The sequence below is a fragment of the Rana temporaria genome, chromosome 6, assembly GCF_905171775.1.
Source record: "Rana temporaria chromosome 6, aRanTem1.1, whole genome shotgun sequence".
NCBI classification, from domain to species: domain Eukaryota; kingdom Metazoa; phylum Chordata; class Amphibia; order Anura; family Ranidae; genus Rana; species Rana temporaria.
Window position 1 is genome coordinate 211,350,551 of NC_053494.1, and position 16,600 is coordinate 211,367,150.

The 16,600-nt window shown below is 43.1% G+C and overlaps 1 protein-coding gene across 1 annotated transcript in view; it reads right to left on the minus strand.

Annotated features, from left to right (window-relative positions):
* Positions 1–4,496: 4,496 nt before the first annotated feature.
* Positions 4,497–16,600, minus strand: part of LOC120944233 (keratin, type II cytoskeletal 8-like) — a 46,944-nt gene continuing 34,840 nt past the window's right edge. The window contains exons 7-9 of the mRNA XM_040358208.1: positions 12,402–12,622; positions 11,038–11,114; positions 4,497–4,715 (exon numbers count right to left, since the gene is read on the minus strand). Of these exons, the coding sequence (XP_040214142.1) occupies positions 4,573–4,715; positions 11,038–11,114; positions 12,402–12,622 (441 nt within the window). The 3' untranslated portion in view covers positions 4,497–4,572. The remainder of the gene's footprint in view (positions 4,716–11,037; positions 11,115–12,401; positions 12,623–16,600) is intronic.

Sequence of the window (16,600 nt, forward strand, 5' to 3'; positions counted from 1 at the left end):
AATTTGCATACTCCACGCGGAATTCGACGGAAACGCCACCTAGCGTCCGGCGGAAAAAAATGCACCTACGATCCGACGGCGTACTAAGACAAACGCCAGTCGGATCGAGCCCAGATGCAGTCGTATCTTATTTTGTAGATACAAACAGTCCCAAAAATAACAGTAACAATAATAATAACAGTCCCAAAAATATTGCCTTATGCATTTCCTGACTGCTGAAGACATTCACTTGGAGAAAGTTTACTACTTGCTTCACACGAAGTAGTATAGCTGGACAACAGCGCCACCTGCTGTTTATCCTTTGCACTGCACCCTGCTTGTCTCTCTTGAATGCTCATCTCCTGTACATTCATACAGTACAACACGTAATCACATATGTTTGAGTGAAAAGCCATTACTGATAATATATGGGAGTCGCCGGCACCTGTTTATTTTGTTGTCGATTTTAATTTTGATTTTACTGCCCATTTATAGGAGTCTTCGATTTTATTTTTTATTTTTATCGTACATAGATTGCCAGTTTTGGCTTTGTTTCTGATATATTTTACAGTGGTAATTCATAGAATCTTTTAAGGGTTAGAGCCTCATATTTTTTTTTCTGTGTCTCCAGTGGGTGAATTCTCGTACTTTCTGGGAAGTGATGGGAAACCTGTGCAGGAATCATCCAAAATGTGTTCCGTGCATGGTCAGCTTTAGTGTTTGCGTTCTACGGTGATAGTCATCCAGACTAATGAGAGCAGGGCAGCCATCAGAAATTATTTGGCCCCTTACACAGCTTCAGCCTGCCGCGACTTCAGATACATAAAAAGAAGAAATAAAGAAGAAAAATATATATAAGAAAAGGGGGGTAGCCATCCGGGGCCCTGGGGTCCTCTAGGCCCTTTAATAAAAAATAAATATATATATACACACATTTTTTTTTAATAAAAATAAATTACAAAAAAGGGGGGTTGCCATCCAGGACCTTTGGGCCCTTTAATAATAATAATAAAAAAAGAAACCTCTGGGCCCTTTAATAAAAAAAAATATAAAAAATATATAAACAAATAAAATAAACATTTATAAAAAAAAAAGGGGGGGTTGCCATCCAGGGCCCTGGGGACCTCTGGGCCCTTTAATGAAAAAATAAATATATATATAAACAAAAATAAAAAAATAAACAAAAAAAAGGGGGGGGGTTTGCCACATGGGGCCCTGGGGACCTCTGAGCCCTTTAATAAAATAAAATAAAATTTATTTAAATAAATAAAATAAAAAAATATTTTTTTATATATTTATTTATTTTATATATATATATATATATATATATATATATATATATATATATATATGTGTATATATATATATATGTGTATATATATATATATATATATATATATATATATATATATATATGTATATATATATATAAAAAAGAAAAAAAAGAAATAAAATAATATAAATAAAAAATATTATTTTTTATAAAAAAAAGGGGGGTTGCCATCCAGGGCCCTGGGGACCTCTGGTGGGCCCTTTAATAATATATATATATATATATATATATATATATATATATATATATATATATATATATATATATATATATATAATAAATATATAAAAAAATATTTTTTTTTATACAAAAAAAAGGGGGTTGTCATCCGGGGCCCTGGGGATCTCTGGGCCCCCTGTACCCCTAAAAAAAATTGGCCCTTTAATAAAAAATATATTAGAATTTTTTTTTTATATAAAAAATAAATTAAAAAAAGGGGAGTTGCCACTTGGGGCCCTGTAGGCCTCCGGGCCCCTGGGGACCTCCGGACCCCTAAAAAAGAGGGGGGTTGCCATCCGGGCCCCTGGGGACCTCCGGGCGCCTTACAGGTGTACTGCCTGTACCCCCCTGATGGCGGCCCTGAATGAGAGAGATGACTATCACCGTAGAACATAAAGACTAATCTATCACCGTGGAACGTAAAGACTAATGAGAGAGATGACTATCACCGTAGAACGTAAAGACTAAAGCTGGCCATGCACAATACGCCTCCAGTGTCCCAAAATACCAGAAATTAATGTCTCTTTTAATACATTTTGTTTTGCTTGTGCAGATTCAGCAAGGTCCATAAAGACATGGATGAGCGAGTTTGGGGTGGAAGAAAGTGACTCCTGACCTCAACCTCAGAGAACAGCTTTGGGATGAATTAGAGTGTAGTGATGTCGCGAACCTAAATTTTCCCGTTCGCGAATCGCGAACGCGAACTTCCGCAAATGTCTGCGAACCGGCGAACCGCCATAGACTTGGGCAGGCGAATTATAAAACACACAGGGACTCTTTCTGGCCACAAAAGTGATGGAAAAGTTGTTTCAAGGGGACTAACACCTCGACTGTGGCATGCCGGAGGGGGATCCATGGCAAAACTCCCATGGAAAATTACGTAGTTGTCGCAGAGTCCATTTTTAATCCATAAAGGGCATAAATCACCTAACATCCCTAAATTGTTTGGAATAACGTGCTTTAAAACATCACGTATGATGTTGTATCTATCAGGCAGTGTAAGGATTAGGGTTAGGGTTAGAGTTAGCCTCCATTCACATCTAGGCGACAAAACGCCCGACGCCGGACGCTTGTGCCGCTAGAGGGGGAAATTCCCATTGCTGTCTATGGAGATGGTTCACATCTCATAGACGCCGTACGCCTGTCGCCTGAAAAAAAGTCCCGGACGCTTTTTTTCAGGCGACATTGGCGTTCGCCCATTGACAGCAATGGGAAGAATTTGAAAAAAAAAAAAAAAAAGATACACTATCCGTGGCAAAATACGCCACATACGCGGCGGTGCTTGTCGTGGAGATGTAAATGGAGCCTTAGGGTTAGGGTTAGGGTTAGGGTTAGAGTTAGGGTTAGAGTTACAGATAGGGTTAGGGTTAGAGTTAGGTTTTTGTTCGCTTATATAGCATAATTAAAAGAAAAAAAACAAATAAAACACAGTAGTTATTAAATATAACCAAAAAGGTTATGTTTTGGCCTAAACTTATAAAAAACATGTTTTTCATACTATCTGTTATAAAATGAAGTAAATAAATAATCTTTATATATATATATATATATATATATATATATATATATATATATATATATATATATATATATAAGTTTAGGCCAAAACATAACCTTTTGGTCATATTTAATAACTATTGTGTTTTTTTAAAAATTATGCTATATAAACAAAAAAAAAAATACAGTAAAAAGTGGGGGAATATTTTTTTTTCATAGTATCTGTTATAAAATTAAGCAAATAAATAATCTTTTTTTTTTTATATAAGTTTAGGCCAAAACATAACCTTTTGGTTATAACTATTGAGTTTTTTTTTTTAATTATGCTATATAAACGAAAAAAGAAAATACAGTAAAAAGTGGGGAATTTTTTTTCCCCATAGTATCTGTTATAAAATGAAGCAAATAAATAATCTTTTTTATATATATATATAAGTTTAGGCCAAGACATAACCTTTTGGTCATATTTAATAACTATTGTGTTTTTTTTTTTTAATTATGCTATTTAAAACGAAAAAAAAAAATACAGTAAAAAGTGGGGGAATTTTTTTTTTAATAGTATCTGTTATAAAATTAAGCAAATAAATAATCTTTTATATATATATATATATATATATATATATATATATATATATATATATATATATATATATATATATATATATATATATATAAGTTTAGGCCAAAACATAACCTTTTGGTTATAACTATTGTGTTTTTTTTTTTAATTATGCTATATAAACGAAAAAAAAAAAATACAGTAAAAAGTGGGGGAAAAAACATTTTTTTCATAGTATCTGTTATAAAATGAAGCAAATAAATAATCTTTTTTTTTTTTATATATATATATAAGTTTAGGCCAAAACATAACCTTTTGGTGATATTTTTAATAACTATTGTGTTTTTAAATTATGCTATATAAACGAAAAAACAAAAATACAGAAAATGTGGGGGGGGGGGGGCGACATGTTTTTTACCCCACATTTTTCTGAATTTTTTGTTTTTGTTTATATAGCATAATAAAAAAATAAAAAAAAACACAGTAGTTATTAAATATCACCAAAAGAAAGCTCTATCTGTTAAAAAAAAACAATAAGGATAAAACATTAATTTGGGTACAGTGTAGCATGACTCAGTAACTGTCATTCAAAGTACGACAGCGCTGAAATCTGAAAATTGGCCTGGGCAGGAAGGAGGTGAAAGTGTCCGGTATTGAAGGGGTTAAAAACAAAAAAAGAACAAAAGGAGACACAGTGAAAGACTTTTTCTCGCACAGTTTATTTGCAGGTTACAGATATTAAGTGTCAATTGGAAACTGTAAATGGGAATTATTTCAATATAAAACAAGTAAAGGGTCTGCATTGCTTGTGGCAGCAGCTCTCATGTTCCTGGAGGAGGACAGAAAGGAAGAGCCCCCCCCCCCCCCGATTGATCGGTATGGCGGACGGCAGCGTTTAACCCTTTGTGTTAGTCGTCAGAGCAGAATCAACATTTTCCCCCCCCCCCCCCTTTACAATCAGCAGACAAGGCAGCTCCGGTCTGGTTCACTCCTGCGAATAGTGACTGGCTTCGGACAATTTCTTGCCATCGGTGGTCTCGATGGTCTTAACGAGAACGATTTTCTTTGGGTTGGTCGATGGTTTGCGGGGCGGAGGAGAGGATTTCATGTCAAAGTTCAGGAGATTGGCTGCAGACACAAGTTTTAGGCAACGATCGGTGAGACACATCGAGAAAAGGAAAAAAGATAAATCATACAATCAGGTCGATCGCCCTCCCCAAAGAAGACCAATGTGATTTATTTAAAGCTCCGTTCCCACTTTGTGAAAGTTTTCAGAGATAAAAGAAAGTATGAAAATAATCAACAAGATCACAATATACAACAATGTAACAATGTAACCGTTCTCATATCCAGGACTTTTCCTGCTATCTCTGCTCTCGGCCATTTGCCTTCTTCCATCTGCCAAAAAAAACACATTGAGGGGCGATTTTACTAAGAGCCCTTTCACACTGGTGCGTTTTTGCCGCGTTTTCGTGGTAAAAATAGTGCTATTAAAACGCTCATAAAACGCTCCCCATGCATCTCAATGGACCCTTTCACACTGAGGCGTTGCGCTGGAGGAGCGTTGAGAAAAGTCCTGCAAGCAGCATCTTTGGAGCAGCTTTTGAGCGCTGAAAAAAACGCTCCAAAAATGTCCCTCTCCATTGAAATGAACTAAAAACGTGGTAAAACGCGGTAAAATCGCTATTTTAACGCTCCGCTATAGGCGTTTCCAGTGTGAAAGGGCTCTAAAACTGGAGAATGCAGAATCTGGAGCAGCTGTGCAGAGTAACCATCTTCAGCTTGTTCACTTAAAGTGGATGTAAAGCCGCTCTCATCCATTCTAAACTACTGCCATAGTGCTGATCTATAAGGATATACATGCCTCCTGCATGTATCCTCACCTGTCAAAGGTCTCCCCTCTGTCTGTTATAAGAACTGAAAAACTGCAGATTCTGTGGGTGGGTCTGTTGTCTGGAGCTCGGTGGGTGGAGTCGTGATGTCAGTAGACTCCCCGCCCACCTCTACACTCCCCTTGCCAACATGCATTTTTTCCTGTCTATTCCTTACACTAAATTCTGCTATGATCACTAACATCCAGTCAAAATCCAGAAAAGTAACCACATGAATTCAGAAAAGGAGTGGGGGTGGGAATTAAAAAATAATGCCTGTCTCCATGCTAGTGCATGAGATATGTAAATAACCTGTCACTCACAGCAAGGGGGCGGAACGGACTAAGGTTTTTCTCTGTAAATCCGTTTTATCTCACTGAACAATAAAAGAGGATTGCTCAGAGCTGGATTAACTCTGTGTGGCAAGACTGGGCACAGATGATAGGAAATCTTATACTGTACATCGTGACAGCAAAAAAAGAAATAAAACATTTCGGGTTTACATCCACTTTAAGCTTATAAAATGAAAGCTGATTGGCTGTAATGCACGGCCACTCCGGATTGTGGCTGCTCCAGTTTTAGTAATTTCCCCTCATTGCCTTCTGATATATATATATATTTTTTAATTAGGAGACTGGTTATTACATTATTACTTTTCTCCTGTGGATAACATTTTGTCTTTCAGTAATCCCTTCTGTATCCCTGCCTCTGTGCTCCCAACCCCTTTAAATTACCCCCACCCCATTGATTTCTGGTTATATACACAGCATGGGCGTCCGCTCCATAGGGCAAGGGGGGGCAATTGACCCCCCTAGAAAATCGAGAAGGTGTTGAAGAGTTTTGTAGCTGCGGGATGCCTGAGCGGTCCAGGGCCGGATGTCACACAGGCACAGCGAGCAGAGTGAAGCTGCCTCCCCCTCCAGTGTTTGTGTACACCAGGGGAGGGAACCTGCTGTGCCTATGCCACGCTGATGGCTGATCTGAGGTAGTGAATGGAATGGGGGGTCTGTACTGAAGGGGGGTATGTGCTGTAGGGGGGGGGTCTGTGCTTAAAGGGGGTCCATCTGTGCAGAATGGGGGGTCTGTGCTGAAGGGGGGTCCATCTGTGCTGAATGGAGGGGTCTGTGCTGTAGGGGGGTCTGTACATTCTCTAGGCTATATTTATATGGGCATGGAGTGAAGCTGAATTATCTCAAGAGCCATTTCACACTGCCAGCTGGCTGCGTTATCGGTAAAGCGGCATTGTTTTATCTGCACTATTCGGCCGCTAGCGGGGGTGCTTTTAACCTCCGCTAGCATTTGAAGAAAGGGTTAAATGCGACTGTATCGCTGCTGCCGAAGCGCCCCTCCCTGAAAAAATTTCAGCGGACGCCCAAGATACACAGTAATGACTTTGCACCCCCCCCCCCCCAAATGTTGCACCTGGGGCGAGAGTACCGGATGACCCCCCCCCCCACCCTCCATGCCACTGCAATCTGGGGACAAATGCGGGGATGTCTGGTCACCCTAATTTACAATCTTCTTGGAACGCCAGGGACTCACACGGAATCATTGGAGGACCTGGCTCTAGGAATGACCGAGTGAATGAGCCCAACCTAAATAAAAAGGGAGATGGCCTGACTGGGCTGGTCATGTAGCTAAATAAATCAGCAGCAGGTGATCACCAGGGGCGGACTGACCATTGGGACTTTCGGGCACTGCCCGAGGGCCCCATGCCACTAGGGGGCCCCATCAGGGTTGACAGGCTCAATAAAACCAGGGACAGTATGTAAAAATCTGTGTCTTAAACCGACATGCTTTTGATGTGAAAATCCTGAGATTTTAGCTGCCCCACCTCTGCACTGCCTCCTGGCTTGGTGGCCATCTGTAAGCACCAGGGCCCCATAATCTTCTATTGCCCGGGGTCCCCATGGGTTGTCAGTCCACCCCTGGTGATCACTAATCTTCATTACAAGTCCTGTGGGATAACAGGTAACAGCAAAGCCCTGCAAGATAAAGTTAAGGAACCACATGTACCAGCATGCCTGCTGGTCTTCGGGAATAGAGGTGACAGATCAGCTGCTGCATGAGAAATGGGAATGCCCTGAAGGTGGTCCGGATCACTCAAGAATCCAGGAACCTTGGGGTCACTAGGAATCAGAATCTCTTGGACAGTCAGCAACACCGGGAAATTTGGAGTCTCTCAGAAAGCAAGGGACTGTATGACCCTTGCGGTCACTCTAAATCTCTTGGAAAGCCAGGGACACTAGGAATCTCGGGGTCACTTGGAATCACTCAGAAAGCCAGAGACTCTAGGAATCTCTAGGTTACTTGGAATCGCTCAGAAAGCCAGAGACTGTAGGAACCTTGGGGTTACTAGGAATCAGAATCTCTTGGAAAGCCAGGGACCCTAGGAATCTCTAGGTCACTTGGAATCGCTCAGAAAGCCAGAGACTCTAGGAACCTTGGGGTTACTAGGATTTAAAATCTCTTGGAAAGCCAGGGACACTAGGAATCTTGGGGTCACTTGGAATCGCTCAGAGAGCCAGAGACTCTAGGAACCTTGGGGTCCCTTGGAATCAGAATCTCCTGGAAAGCCAAGGACACTGGGAAATTTTAGGTCATTTGGAGTCTCTCAGAAAGCAAGGGACTGAATGAACCCTGTGGTCACTCTGAATCTCTTGGAAAGCCAGGAACACTGGGAACCTTGGGGTTACTCTGAATCTTCTTGGAAAGCCAGAGACTCTAGGAACCTTGGGGTCACTAGGAATCAGAATCTCTTGGAAAGCCAGGGACACTAGGAATCTTGGCATCACTTGGAATCTCTCAGAAAGCCAGAGACTCTAGGAATCTCTGGGTCACTTGGAATCGCTCAGAAAGCCAGAGACTCTAGGAACCTTGGGGTTACTCTGAATTTTCTTGGAAAGCCAGAGACTCTAGAAAACTTGAGGTCATTTGGAGTCTCTAAGAAAGCCAGGGACCTTAATGTATGTATTGTGGCCGGCAGCTGCCGCCCACTATTCAGATGGCCGGTCCCCTGGCGAGCGCCGACCATCTGAATTACAGTGGTGGATGTGTTTTGGAAGTGCCTATCAGAGCCAGCGGGCTGTAATCAGCTTTTTAAATAGTTAACCATAGGGCGCACAGCCACACGCCTCTCAGCCAATCAGGTTCACCGGGTCTGGTTACCAGTAACCTGATTGGCTGAAGCGACTTCGAGGGCGGGAGAAGACATTGAGGGAGCGTGGAGGTCTGGAGGAGGATGGCTGACCCGAGAAAGGTAAGTGCCAGGCGGAAAACTGGCAGTTTTTGTGGGGGTAAACTGGCGGTAATTGATGCCATGGCACAGTGGCGAAAATTGATGGCACAGTGGCGACAATTGATGGCATGGCACAGTGGCGACAATTGATGGCACAGTGGCTGCGTTTGATGGGCACAGTGAGGCTGCAATTGATTTTTTTTTTTTTCGTTTGTTTGCGCCCCGCAAAAATTTGGAACACTAGCCGCCACTGGACCTTAGGTATCCTGGGGTCGCTCAGAATATCTCAGAAATCTAGGGATGCTAGGGACCTTCAGGAATCGTAATCTCTTGAAAAGCCGGGGATATTAGAAATCTTAGAATCACTCAGAATCTCCCGAAAACGTGGACACACTAGAAACCTTGGGGTCACTTGTAATATCCTTAAAAGCTAGGGACACCTGAATCATTCAGAATCTTCTTGGAAAGCCAGGGACACTAGGAATCTTGGGATCACTCAGAATTTTCATGGGATCTTAAGGTCACTTGGAATCTCTAAGAAAGCCAGGGACACTAGGATTCATCATGCCTGCTGGTCTTTGGGAATAGAGGTGAGAAATGGGAATGCCTTGAAGGTGGTCCGGATCACTCAAGAATCCAAGCTCTGGGTGGGACCTTGAAGGACCTCGCTGCTAGACTCCACCTATAACTGAGAGGTAACTTTAGGGTGGAGCAGTCCTTTAAATACATATGTAAGTAAATAATGCACATGTGTAATGTTCTTAGGGTATTGGTTTAGGGACTGAATTGGGATTTTATGTGGCCCGCACCTTTCTGTATGTTGGTTTTAGGTGAACATGACCTCTATAAATCTCTATAAATCCCTTTAATAAACCTCACCCATAACATAAACTGAAAGACAAATACAACAGCTTATTACGCCCAGAAATAAAAAGCCCTAATAAAAGGAACTTTGTGTGAACAGGACCTGGAAACCCAATTAGAGTAATAAATACTGACACATTTGGCATCACTTTGGGATCACAAGTTGACTGTTAAAAAATAATAGTCTGTAGATATGTGTGTTCTCCTCGGTGAGGACTTTATTGTCTACATCCAGATCTGTGGCTGTATGGGAGGGAAGACCAACTGATCATAAAGACTTCTGATTGACCTGTAAAGGTGAAATCTCTCAGGGGAGGAGTTCTGACCCACCAAGTATGAAATCTCTCAGGGGGCGGAGTTCTGACCCACCAAGTATGAAATCTCTCAGGGGAGGAGTTCTGACCCACCAAGTGTGAAATCTCTCAGGGGGGCGGAGTTCTGACCCACCAAGTATGAAATCTCTCAGGGGGCGGAGTTCTGACCCACCAAGTGTGAAATCTCTCAGGGGGGCGGAGTTCTGACCCACCAAGTATGAAATCTCTCAGGGGGCGGAGTTCTGACCCACCAAGTATGAAATCTCTCAGGGGGCGGAGTTCTGACCCACCAAGTATGAAATCTCTCAGGGGGCGGAGTTCTGACCCACCAAGTATGATATCTCTCAGGGGCGAAGTTCTGACCCACCAAGTGTGAAATCTCTCAGGGGTGGTGTTCTGACCCACCAAGTATGAAATCTCTCAGGGGGCAGAGTTCTGACCCACCAAGTATGAAATCTCTCAGGGGGCAGAGTTCTGACCCACCAAGTATGAAATCTCTCAGGGGGCAGAGTTCTGACCCACCAAGTATGAAATCTCTCAGGGGGCGGAGTTCTGACCCACCAAGTATGAAATCTCTCAGGGGGCTGAGTTCTGACCCACCAAGTATGAAATCTCTCAGGGGGCGGAGTTCTGACCCACCAAGTATGAAATCTCTCAGGGGGCGGAGTTCTGACCCACCAAGTGTGAAATCTCTCAGGGGGCGGAGTTCTGACCCACCAAGTATGAAATCTCTCAGGGGGCAGAGTTCTGACCCACCAAGTATGAAATCTCTCAGGGGGCGGAGTTCTGACCCACCAAGTATGAAATCTCTCAGGGTACGGAGCTCTGACCCACCAAGTATGAAATCTCTTAGGGGGCGGAGTTCTGACCCACCAAGTATGAAATCTCTCAGGGGGCGGAGTTCTGACCCACCAAGTATGAAATCTCTCAGGGTACAGAGCTCTGACCCACCAAGTGCTACAAATTCACGTTAAAAAAAAAGGGGTCACTCTCTTCGGGGAAAGGTGGTTTTATAGAAGTGGGGGGCAGTGATAGAAACAAAGTCCTGGCTACGTGGAAGGAAAGAATGGCTTGTACTGTAAGAAAGACCATAATAAAAAAAAAGTGTATGTATTTATATATAAATTTATAATGAGTTTAATATTCAGAGGTTCTGTACTCACCCAACTTGTCTATAGTGCTATTTTGGGTATTTTGGGTATTTTGGGTATTTTGGGTACTTGAAGGGTGGTTGTTCAGTCTGCAGGGAACAAATGCATGCTGGTTAAACACATAGAAATGTATGCTCTGCCTCCCACCTGCACATGGCGAGAAAGGCCATCTTTAAAATCTAAGGGCCAGATTCACAAAAGAGATACGACGGCGTTTCTCCTGATACGCCGTCGTATCTCTGTTTCTAACTATGCGACTGATTTATAGAATCAGGTTACGCATAGCTAGCCCTAAGATCCGACAGGTGTAATTGTTTTACACTGTCGGATCTTAGGATGCAATACCGCGGCCGCCGCTGGGGGGAGTTTGCGTCGTATTCCAGCGTCGGGTATGCAAATTAGCAGTTACGGCGGATCCACAACGGATTTTCCCGTTCGCTACGTCGTCGGTAGTCAAGTTTCCCGTCACAATTTTAGTCGTTATTTGACCTGCCTTAACTTTACACAGCAAACCTATTGCTGTATAAAGTATGGCCGTCGTTCCCGCGTCGAAATTTAAAAATGAACGTCGTTTGCGTAAGCCGCCCGGGAATATGGAATTACGCTACGCGCATCGCCGTTCGAAAAAATTACGTCACTGCGCGCAAAGCACGACGGGAATTTCGAAACGGAGCATGCGCAGTAGGTCCGGCGCGGGAGCGCGCCTAATTTAAATGGCACACGCCCATTTAAATTACGCGGGCTTACGCCGGAGGTCGCCGGCGTAGGTTTTCATTGCAAGTGCTCTGTGAATCAGGCACTTGCGATGAAAACTTGCGGTGGTGTAACGTATCTACGATACGTTACGCCGCCGCAATTCTACGTGAATCTGGCCCTAAGACCCTCTCCATACTTTTGCTTCATTGATGGAGCTAAACAGATAGCAGGGGACATTTAATCCTACACCTGAACAAATGACACAGTGCCCCCCTTAGGTTGGTGGATATACTGCAGCTCACACTTGCCTACAAGCATGCTGCAGAGAAGGACCCTTGTTCTTTGAGTGGAAGCAGCGCCCTCTCTTTCTCTCTGCAGAGGTCCAACACTCCCCCCTGCTGAGTCAAAGCTAGAGCTCCCCAATCAGCAGGCAGTATGAGCTGTCTTAAATACCGCATGCCAGGACCATTACTTATTTACCATGTGCATTATTTTTTTTCTTTTGTGAACTGACTTTCACCATTTTATGCTGCATTTACCAAGCATTTTTGCTTTATGCGGTAAATAACACATAAAGCAATACTGAATTGACATTTTCAGGAAAACCCCTAAATACTGCATGCCATCTGATTTTTAGGAATGGAGCCCACTGTGTGCCTTGATTTGCAGCGTTGGCTCACCTGGTCTCCTCGCCCTCCAGCAATTTGCGGTAGGTGGCGATTTCGATGTCCAGGGCCAGCTTGGTGTTCATCAGGTCCTGGTACTCTCGCGCCTTGCGGGCCATGTCCTGCTTCGCCTTTCTCAGAGCCTCTTCCAGGTCCTGAGCATGGGACTTGGCGTTCTGGATGGCCTGCTCGCCGTGGTCCTCGCCCAGGGAGATGGAGTGCTCGAGATTTGCACGCTAGAAGGAGAAGATAAGGAGGAAGACACAAAATAAGATCTCTTTGTGTGGTTTAGAAAATTAATATGAAGCCTGTAGTTTGGAAATCTTATGCCAAATTACTTGTAGTCCATCATACAGACTGCTGTATACTGAGTATAGCTTTTTTCGAAAATTCGGAAATTCAAAAAATTCGAAAATTCTTCCATTTCTGGAAATTCTGGAATTTCAGAAATGTGAAAATTTGAAAATTCATAAATTCGAAAATTCGGAAATTCAAAAAATTAGAAAATTCGGAAATTCTGGAAATTCTGGAATTTCAGAAATGTGAAAATTTGAAAATTCGAAAATTCGGAAATTCGGAATTTGGAAATTCGAAAATTCGGAAATTTGAAAATGTGAAAATTAGACAATTCGGAAATTTAAAAAAAAATCGAATTCGAATATGAAAATTTCCGAATTTTCTAATTTCCGAATTTTCTAATTTACGATTTTCTAATTTTCTAATTTTTGAATTTACGATTTTCAAATTTTCCAATTTCAAATTTTCCAATTTCAAATTTTCCAATTTAGAATTTTAGAACTTCTGATTTTCGAATTTTCCAATTTCCGATTTTCAAATTTCCGTTTTTCGAATTTTCAAATTTCCGATTTTCAAATTTCCGTTTTTCGAATTTTCAAATTTCCGATTTTCGAATTTCCTATTTTAAAATTTCCGTTTTTCCTATTTTCAAATTTTTTGAATTTCCGAATTTCGAATTTTAACATTTCCGAATTTTGAATGTTCACATTTCCGAATTTCAAAAATTCGGAGATTTCGGAATTAACGAATTCGTTAAAAAACAAATTCGGAACTAAACGAATTGCACATGTCTACTTTGTGTCCCTAAGGCTGCATTAACACCTGAACGCGGCGTATTGTACCGCGATTTGCCACGACAAATTGCGGCGTTTTGTCCCGCGATTTGCCGTGACAAAACGCGACGTTTTTTAGCCTAAAATACGCCGGAGGGGTGATTAATCATTGTCGGCTATGCCGAACGCCGAAGCCGCCTGAAAAAAAGGCTCCATTCACACCTAGGCGTTTTTACGCCCGACGCCCAACGCTATTGCAGCCTGCAATACGCTGGAGGGGTGATTTAACATTGTCGGCTATGGAGATGGTTCACAACTCCACGCCGAACGCCGAAACGCCGTACGCCTGAAGCTCAAAACAAGTCCCGGACCCTTTTTTTCAGGCGGCTTCGGCGTTCGGCATAGCCGACAATGTTTAATCACCCCTCCGGCGTATTTTAGGCTAAAAAAAGCCGCGTTTTGTCGCGGCAAATCGCGGTACAATACGCCGCGTTCAGGTGTGAATGCAGCCAAAGGGTCCGGGACTTGTTTTGAGCTTCAGGCGTACGGCGTTTCGGCGTTCGGCGTGGAGATGTGAACCATCTCCATAGCCGACAATGTTAAATCACCCCTCCAGCGTATTGCAGGCTGCAATAGCGTCGGGCGTCGGGCGTAAAAACGCCTAGGTGTGAATGGAGCCTTAACCCAAGAAAAAAAAATCGATAGTATTGCAACTTACTCAGTTGTGGCTGCATTCGTTTTTTTTTTTTTCCTTTTTTTTTCTTTGCCTTAACTTGGCAATCCTGCTGTCCTAATTCACTTCCCGTCCTAGGTTGACAACTGTACCTGGGCAGCGTTGTCACCCTTCGAAAAAGGAAGTTAGGATAGTGGTTCCCAACTTTTTTGAGAACAGGGCCTGGTAAGTTCTTCCAAAACCTGCCATGCCCCAACAGTAAAGAATAACGTTTATACTCACGCAATAAATTCATGGGAATGGATAGGGGTGGGTGACATGGGGTGGGGATGGGGGATGGGGGTTAGGGGACTCTGGTTTCTGGAGGAGGCTGGGGAGCACGTGGGAGGTTTTGAGTACTATAATGTGACACTGCTGGAGGTGTACAGCAGGCTGGGGGACACTACGGGGGCTGAGGGCTCTCAGGGGGCACTATAGGACACTACAGGAGGTTGGGGGACACTGTAAGGGCTAAGGGCTGTCAGGAGTCCTGAGGGAACTGTGGGCCACTATGGGAGGTTGGGGGCACTATAGAGGGCAGAAGCTCTGTAGCAGGGTGGGGAGCACTGTGGGGACTGAGGGCTCTCAGGGTCACTATTGGACACTACAAGAGGTTGGGGTTCACTGTAAGGGCTAAGGGTTGTCAGGAGACCTGAGGGCACTGCGGGCCACTATGGGAGGTTGGGGGGCACTATGGAGGGCAGAAGCTCTGCAGCAGGGTGGGGAGCACTGTGGGGACTAAGGGCTCTCAGGGGGCACTATAGGAAACTAGAAGAGGCTGCGGGCTGTGTAAGGGCTGTCAAGATTCCTGAGGGCACTGTGGGCCACTATGGGAGATGGGGGGCACTATGGAGGGCAGAAGCTCTGCAGCAGGTCGGGAAGCACTGTGGGGGCTGAAGGCTCTCAGGGCACTCTATAGGACACTACAGGAGGTTGGGGGGCACTGCAAGGGCTAAGGGCTGTCAGGAGTCCTAAGGGCACTGTGGACCACTATGGGAGGTTGGGGGGGCACTATGGAGGGCAGAAGCTCTGCAGCAGGGTGGGAAGCACTGTGGGGGCTGAAGGCTCTCAGGGGGCACTATAGGACACAACAGGAGGTTGGGGGCACTTCAAGGGCTGTCAGGGGTGGTGAGGACCCTGTGGGCCACTCCTGGAGGTTGGAGGGCACTATGGGGGCTGAGAACTCTCAGGGAGCCTGGGGGCACTGTGATCAATTATAGGAGGTTGGGGGTCACTTTAGATTAAGGGGTCTGCAGCTGGTTGAATGCCTGGGAAAGGGGAGGCTGTGGCTCAGCAGGGGCTATGGGCCGGTGGTTGAGAGCCACTGTGTAAAACGTTTATTAGACATGTGCAATTCGTTTCGTTCCAAATTAGTTTTTTTAACAAATTTTAGACAAATTCGGAAATATCCCAATAAACTGAAACCTGTTTAATGAATTTTTACGAATATTTGTAAATTCGAATTTTTTAAAATTCGTAACTTCGTAACTTCGAATATTCAAAAATGTGTTAATTTGTGAATTCAAAAGTCCCAAAATTCGAATGTTCGAAAATCAGAAAGAAAATTCGAAAAGAACAAAAAATCCGAAAATTCGAAAATCTGAAATAATAACTAATAATAACTTAACTATTACTATTAAATGATAGGTATTGGAATTTCCTTTCAAATTTGGCTGATAGTGAACGTAACGAATACGAATATATCCAAAGTTATGAATTATCTGAAATAACCGTATCTAAACAAATGGAACGTAACGATTTCATAATAATAAATGACAATAATAATAATAATAATAATAAAAAAAACTTTATTATTAATAATTATTAATTCCATTCCATATGTCGCATTCATTATTTTGGATAATTCGTAACTTCAGAAAAATTTGTATTCATTGACTAACAGACAAATTTGAAAGGAAAATTCCAATACCTATGATTTCATAGTTAGTTATTGTTAGTTAGTTACTATTTAGAATTTTCTGATTTTCTTTCTTATTCTCGAATTTCCGTATTTTCGAATACCGTATTTTCCGGCGTATAAGACGACCTTTTGGATGCAAAAAAATGCATCCAAAGTCAGGGGTCGTCTTATTCGCCGGTACCTGTCTCCGTCAGGCTGCGGGCATCCATGATTTAAAAGCCGCGCCTCCTCCTCAGACTGTTCCGCGATTGGCGGAACACTCATTTTCCCAGCAGGGCCTCTGTTCAGTGTTCTGCCAATCACGGATGCCTTCTCATCCTCGGACGAGAGGACATCCGTGATAGGCGGAACACTGAACAGAGGCCCCGCTGGGAAAATGAGTGTTCCGCCAATCGCGGAACAGTCTGAGGAGGAGGCGCGGCTTTTGAATCATGGATGCCCGCAGCCTGGAAGCCAAAATCTGAAAATGAAGTAAGGTAGGGAGATCGTCTTGGCCGGCACAGTGGAGGCA